This window comes from Serinus canaria, chromosome Z (assembly GCF_022539315.1).
Source record: "Serinus canaria isolate serCan28SL12 chromosome Z, serCan2020, whole genome shotgun sequence".
Lineage (NCBI taxonomy): Eukaryota > Metazoa > Chordata > Aves > Passeriformes > Fringillidae > Serinus > Serinus canaria.
Window position 1 is genome coordinate 60,573,120 of NC_066343.1, and position 14,850 is coordinate 60,587,969.

The window sequence follows — 14,850 nt, forward strand, 5'->3', positions numbered from 1 at the left end:
TGAATTTCGAGTCAGGAAGCAGGCTTATATTAAATTCCTGATGCTTCAGAAGAAGAAAGAACCCTATGTAGTAACATCAGTACGGACTTTCCCGCTGCTATGTAATGATTAAAACAACAGATGCTCAGTGGATCCCTGCATCCCAAGACCATGAACAGGAAGTAACTTATTAATTGCATGAGAGTAGTAATGGCTCATTAGGTGAAAATAAATGTGAATTATCTCCCAATTACAATGGCTGCCTTTATTAACAACCCAGGTGACCTAATTGAATACAACAGGGCACAAAACCACAGTTACTCCAATTACATGGAAGCAAAACAATGGAAACACCTCATTAGTATTGTCTGAATACACTGTGCATAAACCCAGTGCATTTACAGCTATAACAGTGGACAAATAAATTATACTTACCAAACAGTACTCATATGGTGCACACAAGTCAAAACACATACTGGAAGAGACAGAGAGGACTGAGTAAACTGCAGAAAATATTATATAATCCTACCTGCGCCCCAGTTGCAATTTCATCAGCAGCTTCGTTCATCACTCCTAACGTTTGGAAAGCAAATACACAGAGTTCCCGTTCGCAAACAGTGGGCTATACAAAAAAGAAAGTTAATTTTAATTCTGTTCTAATTTAAATTCTTGCTTTTAGCATGTCATGAGCTACAACAAAACCCAAACACAATTAATTCTAATTCTTCATATTTTAACTGCAACATTAATTTTAAATAATTAATACATATCAATTATTGAGGAAGATACATTAGAGAAACATTTTAATAACCTGAAGAGCAGAAGTGAAAACTCTAAAACTCCTAAGTACTCAGGAGGCTAAATTTAAAAGAAATCCCAGCACACTTACAAAACTAAAATTACAGGCATAGTATTCAAATGTTCTTAAGACTACTTATCTGAAAACTTCCTACATAATTAAACTTAATGGAGAACAAATCCTGAAGCTAATGGAAGCAAATTTATTTTTCATAGCTTCTTACACTGCTGTTCAGAGCACACATAAAAATCTGATCTGGAAAACAAATTTCTTGAAGAGGCTATTTTTAAATTTTGGCAATTCAACAAATTTTTGGTAGACTATAAGAAAATCCAATGCATTTTTACAGCATAAACACTGTATTTTGAAGCCTACTTATTTTAAGAAATACAGATACTTCAAGTCTTTTTTCAGCTATTAAATAATAAAAACCCCTTCTTGTTGAACCAGCTTTTGCCTATTAAAATGTAATTCATGATGTCATCATAAATAAAAAAATGTTATCTAAACTGCATATTGAGTGAGAACAGAACATTTTGCCTTCATAAGGCACACAAAGCAGAAACAATTAGGAACACAGCATTAGGTAATGAAAATAGGCATGTCTTCATGGGATTCCTAACTGTACAACCCTTACAGCAACTCCATCTTATTTACTAAAAGATAATTAGCAGACCAACTTTAAAAAGTAATATCACACCATGAATTGTTAAAAGTATTCAAAATTAACAAATCATTGAAAGAAATACAAATTAAAACTTTTCTTAAAACTACCCAGTAAACACAACCTGTTATGACAATCCTGAAAACAATCAAAACTGCTTCCTGGATACTATTTATTTGAATGCATACTATTAAATCCTAGCTCACTGAAACTTAAACTTATCTTGTAACTGAAAGTTCTGAATCTAGTGATCACAACAAGTGCAAAAGCATTCGTAGTAGTATGCTTTGAAGCATACTACTACTAGTAGTATGCTTTCAAGCCACTGCCTCTACAAAGCACTTGCAGAAATGAAAAAAATAATTAAACACACAAAGAAAACCTAAAATTTAGATGAATTCTTTTTCAGGCAACAGCTTTGTCAGTAATAAGCATACTGTTGTCCTTGCAGTCACTTGCTTTGCAGGACTTAAAACATTAATTTGCTGTGTTTCAAAGATTCAAGACCTCAGTAAAAATCTGAAATCTTCTGGATTGATACAGTCTCAGTTCATTTGCTTTACAAGAGCTAGCATCTTTCAAATCTGATAATGTTACCCATTTAATTCAGTTTATCTGTCATGTTACATTGCATTAGGCAGCAGATGAAGCCAAACATGATCAAATTCATTGTCACATGGCAAGCTAGACAAAAAGTATCTATTACTGTCATTATTCTTGGGTTTTCCACATTTAGAAGATGGTTAAATCATTTGTTCAGTGGGGTAACTATCATAATCATGTCTTCTTGCCTCAGGCTAACACTGGACAACTCTAGACAAGCAAGACAGCAGAATTTCAGCCCTGAAGTGGAACAGGTATTTCTGTTAGGATCTATACAATTATTTTCATTTTGTGTATTTGATGAACTTTTCTGTGCACCGCATATTTTTTCAATATGATAAAATGGGGGAAATAATCCCAACCTTGCAGCTAAAGGGACATTTCAAACATCTGTTTTCATGTAGCTAGTCTGGATGCCTTTTAGCCCTACCTAAAGTAATTTTAAAAGCACTTTTGAATTATGTTTCTAGAATTGTCTCAATTTACCAAAATTAGATGTTTTTAACTTAAATTTCCCACAGGTGTCAGCCATGTATTCCAAGAGACATTGGTATGGCCATTTCAGTGTCCTCTACTCCAATCACTAGTTAAGCTCAACCATTTGTATTGTATAAATCCCTACAAAATGGAAATACTAGCTTGCAATTAGGAAGCAAATGTTTGAGGGACTCGTGTTTGTCACACTCTGTGACTTCCCTATTCAGTGTTACATTTCCTTACATATGTTTTGCCTGCAATTGTGCTCCCTGGAACCAATGAAAACATATGAAAACTAAGTTAATAAATCAATTCTAGAAGGCAGAGTTTAAAGAAAACCACAAGCTTCACAGGGAAACTGGGATTCAAGGCTGTTCCTGCTCTGCTGCAAATGTTCTGCATATTGATAGTGTGTTTCCCTTTATATGGGGTCCACTCTTCTCTTGTCATAGGATGTGAGCCTTTGGGACGGGAACAGTATTGTTCTGACTTCAGATCATAAATATGAGAAATGTCCTTAGCCACACTAAACAAACAAGAACATTACTGACACATTTATAAAAGCTACGTTGTTCCAATGTCATCTTTGGATACTCTTACTTTGGTTCATTTATATGTACCACTCAACAAGCTAAACTTTCTAAGAATTTTTGGGTCTGTACATGAAATGTTCAATGAATACATTCTTACTGATGTGGAATTCACAGCAACACATGTTCAGATTAATCATGTCTTCTTGGACTACTGTCTCCCATTGTTTTCAAGGGGAAAATACAAAACAAAATAGGGCTTAGACACTTAAACATTTATTTCTGAATGTGAGTTTCATCCTAGGTGCACACAGTTCCACAGATTACAATGACCACCTTGAGGATACGAGCTGCCTGGCTGGGGGGCTTTGTTGCTTCCTGAAAAGGGCAACTATAATTCCTCTCACAAGCAGCAACTACCAGGGTCTCACACAGACTTTATTTTTTCTCTTGAAAATAGAAAATTAACATAAAACCATTGGTCTTCACAGAACTATTAGCTAAGTGGAGATCATTGGGTGCTGAAACACTATTAGGAGAATCATTATTCCAGTGGGGAAAAAACAGAAAAAAAGAAGACACGGGCAGTTAATCTTTGACTGCAAATGCTTGGAGGCAGAAGACAATCACAGAACGAGAGAACATCTTCTGCATGTTTGAAGTTTTCAGTTTTCCTTTAGCCACCCCCATTCTTTGCATGATCAGTAGCTCCCACCCAACTGCTGCTGCAGTGAAAAAAGCACAGAGTTCCCGTGTGTTACAATGCAAATGTGTTTGTTTCTGCAGTGTCTGAGACTAATAGACATACAAACCACCTACACACTATGACATATCCTGGTTCCTGGACTAATACATCACCTAAAATGTTTTCTAGACATTCTTTCAATTTGAAAAAGCTGAAACTTTCATAGTCTATATCGATCTTGCATCTTTCTAATGTGGGCTGCAGCTGATGTTCAGAGCAACGTGTCACCCCTTCCTGTGTTCTTAGGGATATCACACAGACACTAAAGAGCCTGTAACATGACTGTCACACCTAAAAACTATTGATCTAACATGGGATGCTTCAGGCAAGGCTCACTGCCTGACACAGAGAAAATGTAATAAATGGTGAAGGTGAAACCATTAGTGACCATCCCACTTTTCTGAATGAAAGCAACCGACGAGGAGACAAAACAGAACTTCAAATCTGTTTCCTACTTTCCACTAAGCTAAGTCTTAGTTTTACTGTGAGGTAAACTCCCTGAATAGTATTCACGTGTTACATAGAACACGCTGCTCAAAGCCGTGGGAGATACCACAGTGGTGATCAGATACAACCTGAAGAAAGAGGAGAGTAGTCTAATAAATGCCACTTGTTCTGTTTGGCTTTGTTTTGCCTGATTTAAATTTTATTTTCTAGGTTTTTTGGTTTTTTTTCCTGCATCTTACACACTTTCAAAAAATTTATTTTTACTTCACAGATACAGAAAAAATGGTGAACAAACAAGCTTTACAGTTTGCTTGATGGAGATGATGCACTTGGTAACTTGTCGGCAACAGGAAAAGATATACTGCAGTCATTTTACTCTGTCAGTAAAATATAAATTAATTGAAATCTATTCTATTAAAATACAGATTGTAGCTGGAAAGGATTTTTTCATAAAATGAGATAAAACCAACCTATATTGTGGCCTAAGGATTAGAAAGACGACAGTGTTATTCCACAAAGATCTTGGAATTCCATAAGCATCTTGGCTTAATTCCAGTCTGACTAAACATATTTGTACATCTATACTTTTCTCCACAGTTCAGTGATGTTTATTCTGTTCAAGAAATTTCCTATGATTAAGCAGCATACCCAATGCTCCTGTATTTTCAGTAGCATCTAAGACTCTTGTATTCAAAGCACAGAGAAATCCAAGACCTCTTCAAGTCAACAAGAACCCATCAAGGTCAAGATTTCACCCATAGTAAATAAAACATAACTGAGAGCACTTTGGGAGAAAAAAAAACATTAAAAAGAATTCAAGCTTACTAATGGAAGAAATGTATCAGAATTACAAGACTGTGCTTATTTTTACAGCTAAGTAATATGAACAGGTATTTCAAACATTACTTTACGGTATTTTACTGTTCATATTTTATGGGAAATACATTAAACAGCAGAAATGTATGCACCAGAGTACAAATTTTAAAGAAACTAGTTGTAATATTTAATTTTGTTTATTTTTTTTACTAATCCCTTCCTTGGTCTAAGGAGGTCTCAGTCTGAGCTTTCAACACAAGATGGCACTCTATAGAGACTTCTTTACTGAAAAAAAAAAAACCAAAAAAAAAACAACAACCTGGTACACAGATGGTCTTTTATTTACCTTATTGAATATATTCTGAGATTATTTTGTCCTGTATAATTGTCTCACAGGACTTCAAAACCCATTCAGTCATGCTGTTCTGTCAATGCCCTCAGTATTTGCAAATGAGGAATTTGGGAAGGCACAGAACAGCAAGATAGACATTAGCTTTACAAATTACACTATGTAAAAGCTGAATAAGATCTACAAAAAGACTGAAGTTGGCAAGGACCTCCACGGGTCATCTCATCCAACATCCCTGCTCAAGCACGGTCACCTGGAACCAGCTGCCCTGAAAAGACAGCTTTTGAATTTCTCCATAGATGTGAACTCCACAGCCTCCCTGGACGACTTATTCCCATGTTCAGTCACCTTCAGAAAAGGTGAAAAAGGTATGGTGAAAAGGTTTCCTGTTGTTCCACTGAAACCCCCTGCCCCTTGTCATGACACTGAACACCACCGTAAAGGGCCTGGCCCCATCCTTTTTGCACCCTTCCTTCAATTATTTACAGACATTAGTAAGATCCCAACTGTGCCTTCTTTCTTCCACGCTCTCAGCCTTTCTTCCTATGTGATGTGCTCCAGCTCCTTTAATCATCTTAGTGACCCTTCACTGGACTGTCTCCACTAGCACCATCCTGTTCTTGTGCTCAGCAGCACAGAACAGGCACAGTGCGGCCTCACTGGGGCTGTGTGCAGGGGCAGGATCACATCTCTCCACACACATAATGTGTTTAATGTAGCCCAGAACACCGGTAGCCTTCCATACCACAAGTGCACATTGCTTTTTTGTGTCCAAACTCGTGTCCTTTCCTGCCCAAGCCAAGCTGATTTCCAGCTGGGTGGCCCCCAGCATACACTGGTGCCTGGGTTTGTTCCTCCCCAGCTTCAGGACTTTGCCCTTCTTGCTGAACTGCATGATGTTCCTGGCATCCCACTATTCCAGCCTGTCGAGGTCCCTCTGAGCAGTGCCCATCGCTCCGGAGTACTGCACATTTCTCAGCATCTTCCATCATCTGCAAACTCTCTGAGGATACACTCTGCACCATCATCTGGGTAATTAATAAAGGCACTAAACAGGACTGGAGCCACTACTGACCCCTGGGGTACAACGTGTGTTGCTGACCTCTAAGCAGACTTTGCCGAGCTGAACATGACACTAGAGGCCCAGACGCCCTCACCATCTCCTCATTTAGTCCATGCATCCACAACTTGTCTAAAAGGATCTGATGGCAGACACTGCCAAAAGCCTTACTCATGTCCAGGCAGACAATACCCACTGCTCTCCCCTCATCTACCAGAGCAGTTCCTTTCTCAAAGAAGTTTAATCAAGTCACTCGAGTATGAATTCCCAGTGGTGAAACCATACTGACCCTTTGTGAAGATTTTCTTGTCCTTAGTGTGCCTGGAGATGGTTTTAAGGCTTAGCTGCTTCATCACCTTCCTACAGATCAAGGTGAGGGTGACCAGCATGGAGTTCTCTGGAACCTCTCCTTCTTGCCTTTTAATAGAGGACTGACATTTTCTTTACTCCAGTCTTCAAATATGACATCACATTTTTATTGCACTTCTTTTAGTCAGATCTTTAAATATAACAACCACTTTTCTTAGTGACTTGTAATCTCATTACATTAAATGTTTGTAATAAAAGTACATGCTGAATTCCTAAAACAACTCATTTCTCTACTGTTACAGCAGCAAAACTGTTGCATTATTAAAATGCAACTTTGTCCTTCTCCAGAATATTCTAGTAATAATAAAAGGAAGACTTTCATACAGCATTAAAAGAAGTTAATAGCCTTCTAACATTGAACCAAATAATCCTTAGGTTTCTTTATTACATTCTTAAATCTGCTTTGGAAAATACATTTTTGAGATAGATGAACCAAATCAGATGGTTGAAAAGAACCTTTAGAGGTCAGTCAGAACTTTTATTCTCTCATACAGGACTAATTTTATCTAAAATTTATCCAAAATTTTAGATAAAGCTAAAATAAGTTTTTCCTAAAGCTTTATCAAGCATTGTAACAGGCTGCTCAGAGTGGCTGTGCAGTCTCCATCCTTGGAGATCTTCAAAAGCCAGTGAAAGGCAGTGGATGAAACAAATTCCATTTTCAGGAATTTTTCACTAGAGACACATGCCCCATGCAAGAATCTCTCAGCGCTTCATAATGGTTTTGTGGAAATTTTCATTCAGCTTTCCATTCAACTTCCCTTAGTTTCTAATATTTAATCTAATATTGTAGTTTGACAGAAATCAGGATAATTTATGTAACTATTTAAACAACAGAGATGTGAATGAAATACCAATTCTTTGAGAATGTTAGGAGGAAAAAAAAGCATTTCACAATGCTATTGAGACAATCCAAATCTAGCCATTAATTACAAACAAATAAGAGTCCATTCTCACTCATCTGAACAACTTCTGTGTTGAAAACAAACTCAAAGATGGGAACATGAGGCTAACAATTCAAATGACCAGACCCTCACTTCTTTCAGTAGATTTGCCATGTCTGCCTTCTGTGTGTCTCCTCCATTCAAACCTGCGTTTGACCTTTCGCCTCCCCCTTTTTCAAAACAGAGCAAGGAGCTACTTCAGAAGATGGCAGAGCTCCTGACAGCTCTGTAGCACAGGCTGCTTTGCAGGAAGATGCTCTATGATTCTTCATATGAGTTAAGGGAGCTGTTTGGATATATAGACTGCAGTCATAACACTTGCTAATAATTCCACAGCTATTTCTTAATATTTTTGTGAAAAGTGAAATATGCAGGATTCCGACCATCATTAGAAATGACTGCATGAAATAGCATTGATCCATGTTATGTAAGAGCTTAAATAATATTTTTTATTCTTAGGATCCATGTATTCACTGTATTTTTCCTCTGCTTTGGAGAACAACTGCAAGTCATTCCACGCAGTGATTTCAAGTAATTTTCCGATTTTGGCGGTACTCTATATAAGTGTGTACCTCTAAACATCCAATTTAGCTTTTATAACTTCTGGTGCACTGCAAATAATACTCAGATCTCACTGTGCTTTTCAAAGAAATACAAAAGAAACACGCTATGATGAGAACTTTCATTCATCCCCATCTTATCTGGGGAAGGTGTGAATACTTAAGGGAAAACATTGCCTGCTTTACTACTGTTTTTTTTTTAAGCGGATGGAATGAATCAATGGACCATCAGCCTTTATAAAGAAGAGTGCTACAACTTCATGATGTGTAATAGTGCTTTTCCAAGACTCCTTCTCTTCAAGAGAACCTTTGTTCTTCTCCTTCACAGTCACAGAGGTGCAGTTCCTCATGAGGGTATTAGGTTTGGGCATGTACTAAGGTCACCTCTTCTACCAAATCTGTTTTGTTTTTCCACACACACAAACTTGTGGAGTACACAGAGGAACTGAGTATTTAAGTCTGGTCTTCTGTATTTCAGGGAATTCTGGAGCTCAAAAGAAAGCTGATTATTCTCAAAGATATTCGCTTTGCTCTGTAAAAAAATTCCTAAGAGAAATATAAGAATTTTTTACTTATTTGTCTTCAGTAAGGCAATAAAGCAGCCCCATTATTTATCCTCAATAAAGGACTAAGAAGGCCTAACAACACCCAAGGACTTCAATGTACAACGGGATCCTTGAACCAGTAGGGAAGATTTGCATGATCAGATAATTATTGAGGGCTCTGGAGCAAGACAGATGTCCACTGTAAAATCAAGTCAAACATATGCAATCGTGTCATGCAGCTGTTCTGCAACAAAATCTTCCATACACTGATACGTCGTCCCTGTGGCTCTTGTGCCTATATAAAGCCATACAAAATGAAACATCTGGTTGTCATCAAGTGATTGTTATCTTATGGGAAAAAAGATGTCAGGATTTTTAAAAAGTAACTTAAATTGAAATAGATATTAAAGCCAGACTACTCCCCCAGAAAATTTTATTTAGGCAAATGAAACATTATACTAAGAAAGCTTGCTGAGAAAGATTGATTGAAAGATACTTTACAACTAAGATAAAATGATAGCCTGCAGAAAGAAAAAAAAATTATCTCTCAGTTTCAGATGCTTCTTCAGCTGTTGTGAGGATGAGACGTCTGAATTTCCAAAGTCAGTAATAACTAGCACAAAAAACTATGTCCAGCACAAGAGTTTGTGAGCAGGCATAGCGCTTCACAGTATTAAAAGACTGTAATTACTGTGTGATGGAAACTGATCAATTTTTTAAACTGCATTTAAGACAATAAATAAACTACACGATAGTTCAGGAAAGGCACCAGGCTGACATATGGGAGGATCAGAGAATCAAATTTCTCTGTGGCTTTTTTATAACTGCATAATACTCCATAAAAGATCAGAAAAGCAAACCTATATACATATTAAAGTAACTTTTCAAGCAGTAACTTTATTATGCTTTTATAATTTAACAGGTCTTTGCTGGTGAAAAAAAAGGTCCAAAATGTAGAAGGGAAAATCACTATTAAGAGTACCCACACCTAAATATGAACCTGTGTGCATCTGTGTGGAGGAACTAAACTTTAAAGGGAGAAACTGGTGAATGACCCAGAACTATGCAGCCTATGGCACATCCTGTGACACAACCTGCTGCAGAGAGAGCCTATCATGAAATGCCTTTGGGATGCAGGCATGTGTAGAAAACGAAATCTGGATACTCTTGCTAAGCACACCATGGCAAGGCACCCACCATTACACAACCTGGTGAGGTTACTGTGGCATCTGAAGAAAGAACTCTTTACAAAGGCCAGGGATCCTCAAAAAGGCTACACTGCATGCAGTCTTGGCTTAAATGAAAGCTTGCTGCATTCTTGTAACAAAAGTACTCAATTTCTGCTCTGCTCTGTGATCTGTTCCTGCAGCAGTACTAAAGAGAAAATGTTCTTTCTCCTCACACATGTTATTTATGTACACATATATATGTACGCATGCATGTGTATGTGTGTGTTCAGCTGAAGCATGTATATATAAACCCCACAAACTGACTTCTTCAAGCTGCCCCTGGCCAGACCTCTCAGTAGAATGAAACATAAATTTCCTTAGCACACTCCAGGGCAAGCTAATGCTCAATTCACACTGAGATCCTTTCTCATCTTCTACAAAAGTGCAAACTCATTAATGGCTCTATATTGCTTATTGAGTCATTCAAGCATACACAGAGTATGCTAGATTTCTTCCTGGTATGTAATTTTTCCTAGGTTATATAATGACACTCTTTCATTTTTGCCAAGCCTGTCAGGTTATGCTACTTCAAAGGCAGTGATGAATATACATTCAGGAGCAAAGATGGTTGCAGCTTCTTCTGTTGTGAAATGCTGACAATGTCTTAAACAGATAGCTATAAAATGATCCTTTAAATTGAAGACACAAAAGAGTAATTCTGAGAGGTTTTAATCTTTGCGGTAGAAAAGAAGGAATTTAGATTTTTTTCATATAGAGCAGATAACTTTACATTCTGGTTCTTTTTAAGAGAATAAATCCTACTGTTTGCTTTGATCTATAGATAATAGATAAACTCCAATAACTTAATAATAATGTTTTTCAAACTTTATCACTCTTCAAACATTACTGATTTTGTCTTATCTCTTTCTGTCACAGGTAATATACATAGCAGAGCATACAAAGACAAACAGTGAGGAACTGATGCCTTTTTACAGGCTTCTAATCAGTTTTGGCTACTGATAAACCTGTCAGAAAACCTTGCTTTTAAAAGACAGATACGAGCTTGAAGAGGCAAAAATAACTCTGACTGAATATCCACAGCTATAGGGGTTTAACCATGACTTAAACTGTGTTAACTGGGTATGAATAGCTTTTTCAAATCCTACCAGCAGCCCATTTGCACATCCTGCATGCAGTGAGAATGCCTGACCCTGGTGCCAGTCAGTGTCATGGGGAGTGACACTGAGGTGACTTCTGCTACCAGGTAGAGCAAGAATCCTCCTGAATTTAGTTCCATGGAACTATCATAGACAAGATCTGCTTCAGCTTATGCGTAGTTGCTGGTCACACTGTGGAGAAATTGCCTGGTGTCAGACCATTTACTCACTGGAGTTAGTTTTCCATGGCTTTAATCTTTTTAGGTTACTCATGTTTCATTACTGGATGAAGGGCAGGTGAAACAAAAGGATTCTAAACTGCAAGACCAGTCCTAAAGCTAAGAACTGTATTCTGTTAATATACTCTTTCACAAAGCTGCATTGATCCAACAGCTCCAGGCACTGTGTATCTCATGACCAATCTTACTCTTTTCCACTGCTCCACCAACAGCATGAGAGAGGCTACAATGGTCAGCAGGCAAAATTCTGTTCCCCATCATAGAGGAATGAAAGGAAGAGTTGTCTAAGTGGCCAGACTTTGGATGTACTGAGCCACAACAGTGCTCCTAGACTGGGTCACTGTTAGATCAGGCAGCTCACAGAACATCTCCTTCTACTGCCTTTTTTATCATATTTGAGAACAGCTCATTCCAGCAGTCTTTGAGCAAAACAAGGTCAGAAGAATTTCAGAGTGCTGGCATTAACACCAGTGTATGTAAATCCCATGGTCATGGTTTGATAAAAGCTCAGGGATGAGGTGCCCTAAGCTTTCAGAAAAATGTCAGAGCACTGGGAAAACAATCTAATGCACTTCTCTGTCTTATCTGTCTGTGACTTCTGCAGCACAATAGTGTTCAGTGAAATACATACCACTTTACACTTCTATGGAAGGATATAGTCCTAACTTCTCTCTCCCTTCCTTTTAAGACTTTTTTTGTTTCCAAATTTACAGAAAAATCTAGTTAATAAGCTTCATATTTTTGCATCTCAAAAGAGTTATTAGAATGAAACCCATCTGAAATAATTTATCAGTTTTCCAACAGGTTTGCATGGTCCACAGCTATTCAAGACACTATAAAATGCAGTGTTTTACCAGCACACCACTTACCCTCAGCATAGGGCCATTCTGGAACACATGAGGTTCATCACAAACTACACAGTATTCATTCAACACTGGTATCCGTTGCTCAGCAAATTCAATAGTCTGAGAACAATGAAAATGAGAATAACAGCATCTGCTTAAAAATAATTAACAATCAGCTCAAGCTCCACAGTGTTTCATATATGAATAGCATATGACATCCTACCTGCACAAGAAAGCCACGGTCTCGCACTGGAATGCATTTTGCACCATAATTTTGCTGCAAGGGAAAAGTTGAGGCAACTTCAGTGTTGGCAGACTAATTATAAGAAAATGGTAAAAGCATCTGTAAGTTTTTGCATGTAAATATGTAAACAATTTGCATCAAAAGAGATCTCTCACTTGTGTGAACAAGGCATTACAAATAATCAATCCTTTTACTGTTTACCGAATATGGTGTAGGTTTTTAGTATTTCTTTCTAGTTCTTAAATCTGATGAAGATTTGTATCTCACCATCTGAGAAACTTCAATCTCAAATGGAAACACCAGTGGCTTCACTCCATCCTAATAAACTAAAGTTTGGTAACTTCCATTGTGTTTTCACTGCGTATTGCCTATCCAAGTATGGGCTGTATGTTAAGGCTTGAAAGACTACTATAACTCTAAGTAAGGCTGAAAACCTTTTTATCTTACATGTACTAAGGTCTCACTTCTGCAACACTGCGCTAGCAAATCTTTATGCTCAGATACTACTCAAATTATTTTTCTTTCAGTACACAATAACATAAATTAGAAGTAACTTCTGTTAACAAGAGTCAGACTTCCCTCCAGATTGACAACTACTTCAATCAAACATTCTTTTGAATAGAGTTACATCAGCTCCATTGACAGTGTTTTGGCAGGCTTTTTTAATAGGTTATTTCCTTTCATTTTTCTACTGTTTAATTGCTTAACTGCTTTTTCATTTGTCTTCTGGGAAACAATCCTACTTGTAATCATATATGAGACTCTCATATTTTAACTGAGAATTGAAGAGAACTCAGTATCTTGATTCATCACTCCTACATTCCACTGACTTCAGATTGCAGTTAGGCTCCTAAGCTCCCCATATATCCAATGCCTGCATATAAAATGTGAAATAGACTCTTGATGCCCTTCCACTAAAATCATACTACATCTGACCATGCATCTGATGATCTTTCCTCAAAGTGCATTGAAGAAACAAATTATGGGTAGTTTATATAGGCTGCCAAACAGGGCTTGCCTTTTTTCATTATCAGCTGATAACATCAGTAATGAAACCTGGTCAGCTCTTCATTTTCCTAAAACACCAGAGGGACTTTTCCTATTAATGTCAGGAGAGAAAAGTCTTGCTATGATAATACATCCTCTGCTGAATCAGAAAAAAAGTGCAGCTCTAAACTGCAACAAGAATAAAGTCTGATGGCTCATCTTAAATTAATTTTGCTGAGCACATCACATAAATCAACCACACAGCATACATATAAATGATCTTATGATAGTGTATCCCTGCCTTCAGATCTGAAGAGTACAGCCTAAAGCTTACTAAACTAAATTACCATGAAACATAGCGTACTCAATGTAATTTCATTATTTAGAATGCACTATTTTAAACATATGTATGGCATTTGAAGGAAGAATCAGGTTCCAAGTACCACCGGGCAAAGGGAGTAGAGAGAACTATTTTCTAAACACTTCTCCCCACATCAAACACAAAAAACATGCTGTTGCCTTGAAAGACTGCAAACAAACCCACTTTCTTTCTAAAGTAAAAAGCCATCTTTAAAGAGGTATAGGCAGAAGATTTTGAAAGCTCTTTCTTAAATGCAAGAGCATGTGCTGCACTTTGTTTTCCCAATTGATCATGTCTCTGTTTGAATTAAGAGGGGCCAGCATGGGCCCAGTTTCTTGCATGGCCTCCAATGTCCCCCAGCACATTTGAAGGTTGAAGTTTAACCCTTCACAAATCACAAATGTGCAAGAAGTGGGTGGAACCATGACTGAGCTCGTTCCAGCATGAGGGTGGAGCTCATACTGGATTGATGATCCAGTGGAGCTCATGATGATGATGATGATGATGATGGCAGATGCAAAGACTAGAAGGAGAGGTGATGTGGCACTCAAACCATCTAATGGACAATTGTTTCCTCCACAAAGCAAGCAGGTAAATGAGAAAAGTCCTCTGCAACCAACCTAATTTTGCAGCACAAGAGATGCACACTCTCTCCTCTTCCAGCAGGAAGTATGCAGGGAAGAAATGCGTGACTGAATTTTTCCCATGGCCAGCAGCTGTGCATTGAGCTGCATTTCAACAGGACACATAAAATCTCTGTCCTGACCCCAGCAAATTCTGATTTTACAACTTATGTGTATGTACAGCTGTTTGAATCCTCCTTAAAAAGCTGACTTCATTGCTCTTGCCCTCTAGTGTGTCTAATATAGTCACTATCACGTATCCCAAGTATTAATGCCTTCGCACAAAATGCATGATAGCACATTTGGTAAATAACAGGAGGAAAATGAGCAGAATACAA

General features: G+C 37.7%; 1 protein-coding gene across 2 annotated transcripts in view; it reads right to left on the reverse strand.

The window, feature by feature from the left end:
• The window catches only part of PARP8 (poly(ADP-ribose) polymerase family member 8), a 114,834-nt gene that overhangs the window by 17,998 nt on the left and 81,986 nt on the right, over positions 1 to 14,850 (reverse strand). For both annotated transcript variants that reach the window (XM_030237023.2, XM_050987092.1), the window contains 3 exons: positions 12,521 to 12,574; positions 12,322 to 12,417; positions 509 to 601 (listed from right to left, as the gene is read on the reverse strand). In XM_030237023.2, the coding sequence (XP_030092883.2) occupies positions 509 to 601; positions 12,322 to 12,417; positions 12,521 to 12,574 (243 nt within the window). The remainder of the gene's footprint in view (positions 1 to 508; positions 602 to 12,321; positions 12,418 to 12,520; positions 12,575 to 14,850) is intronic.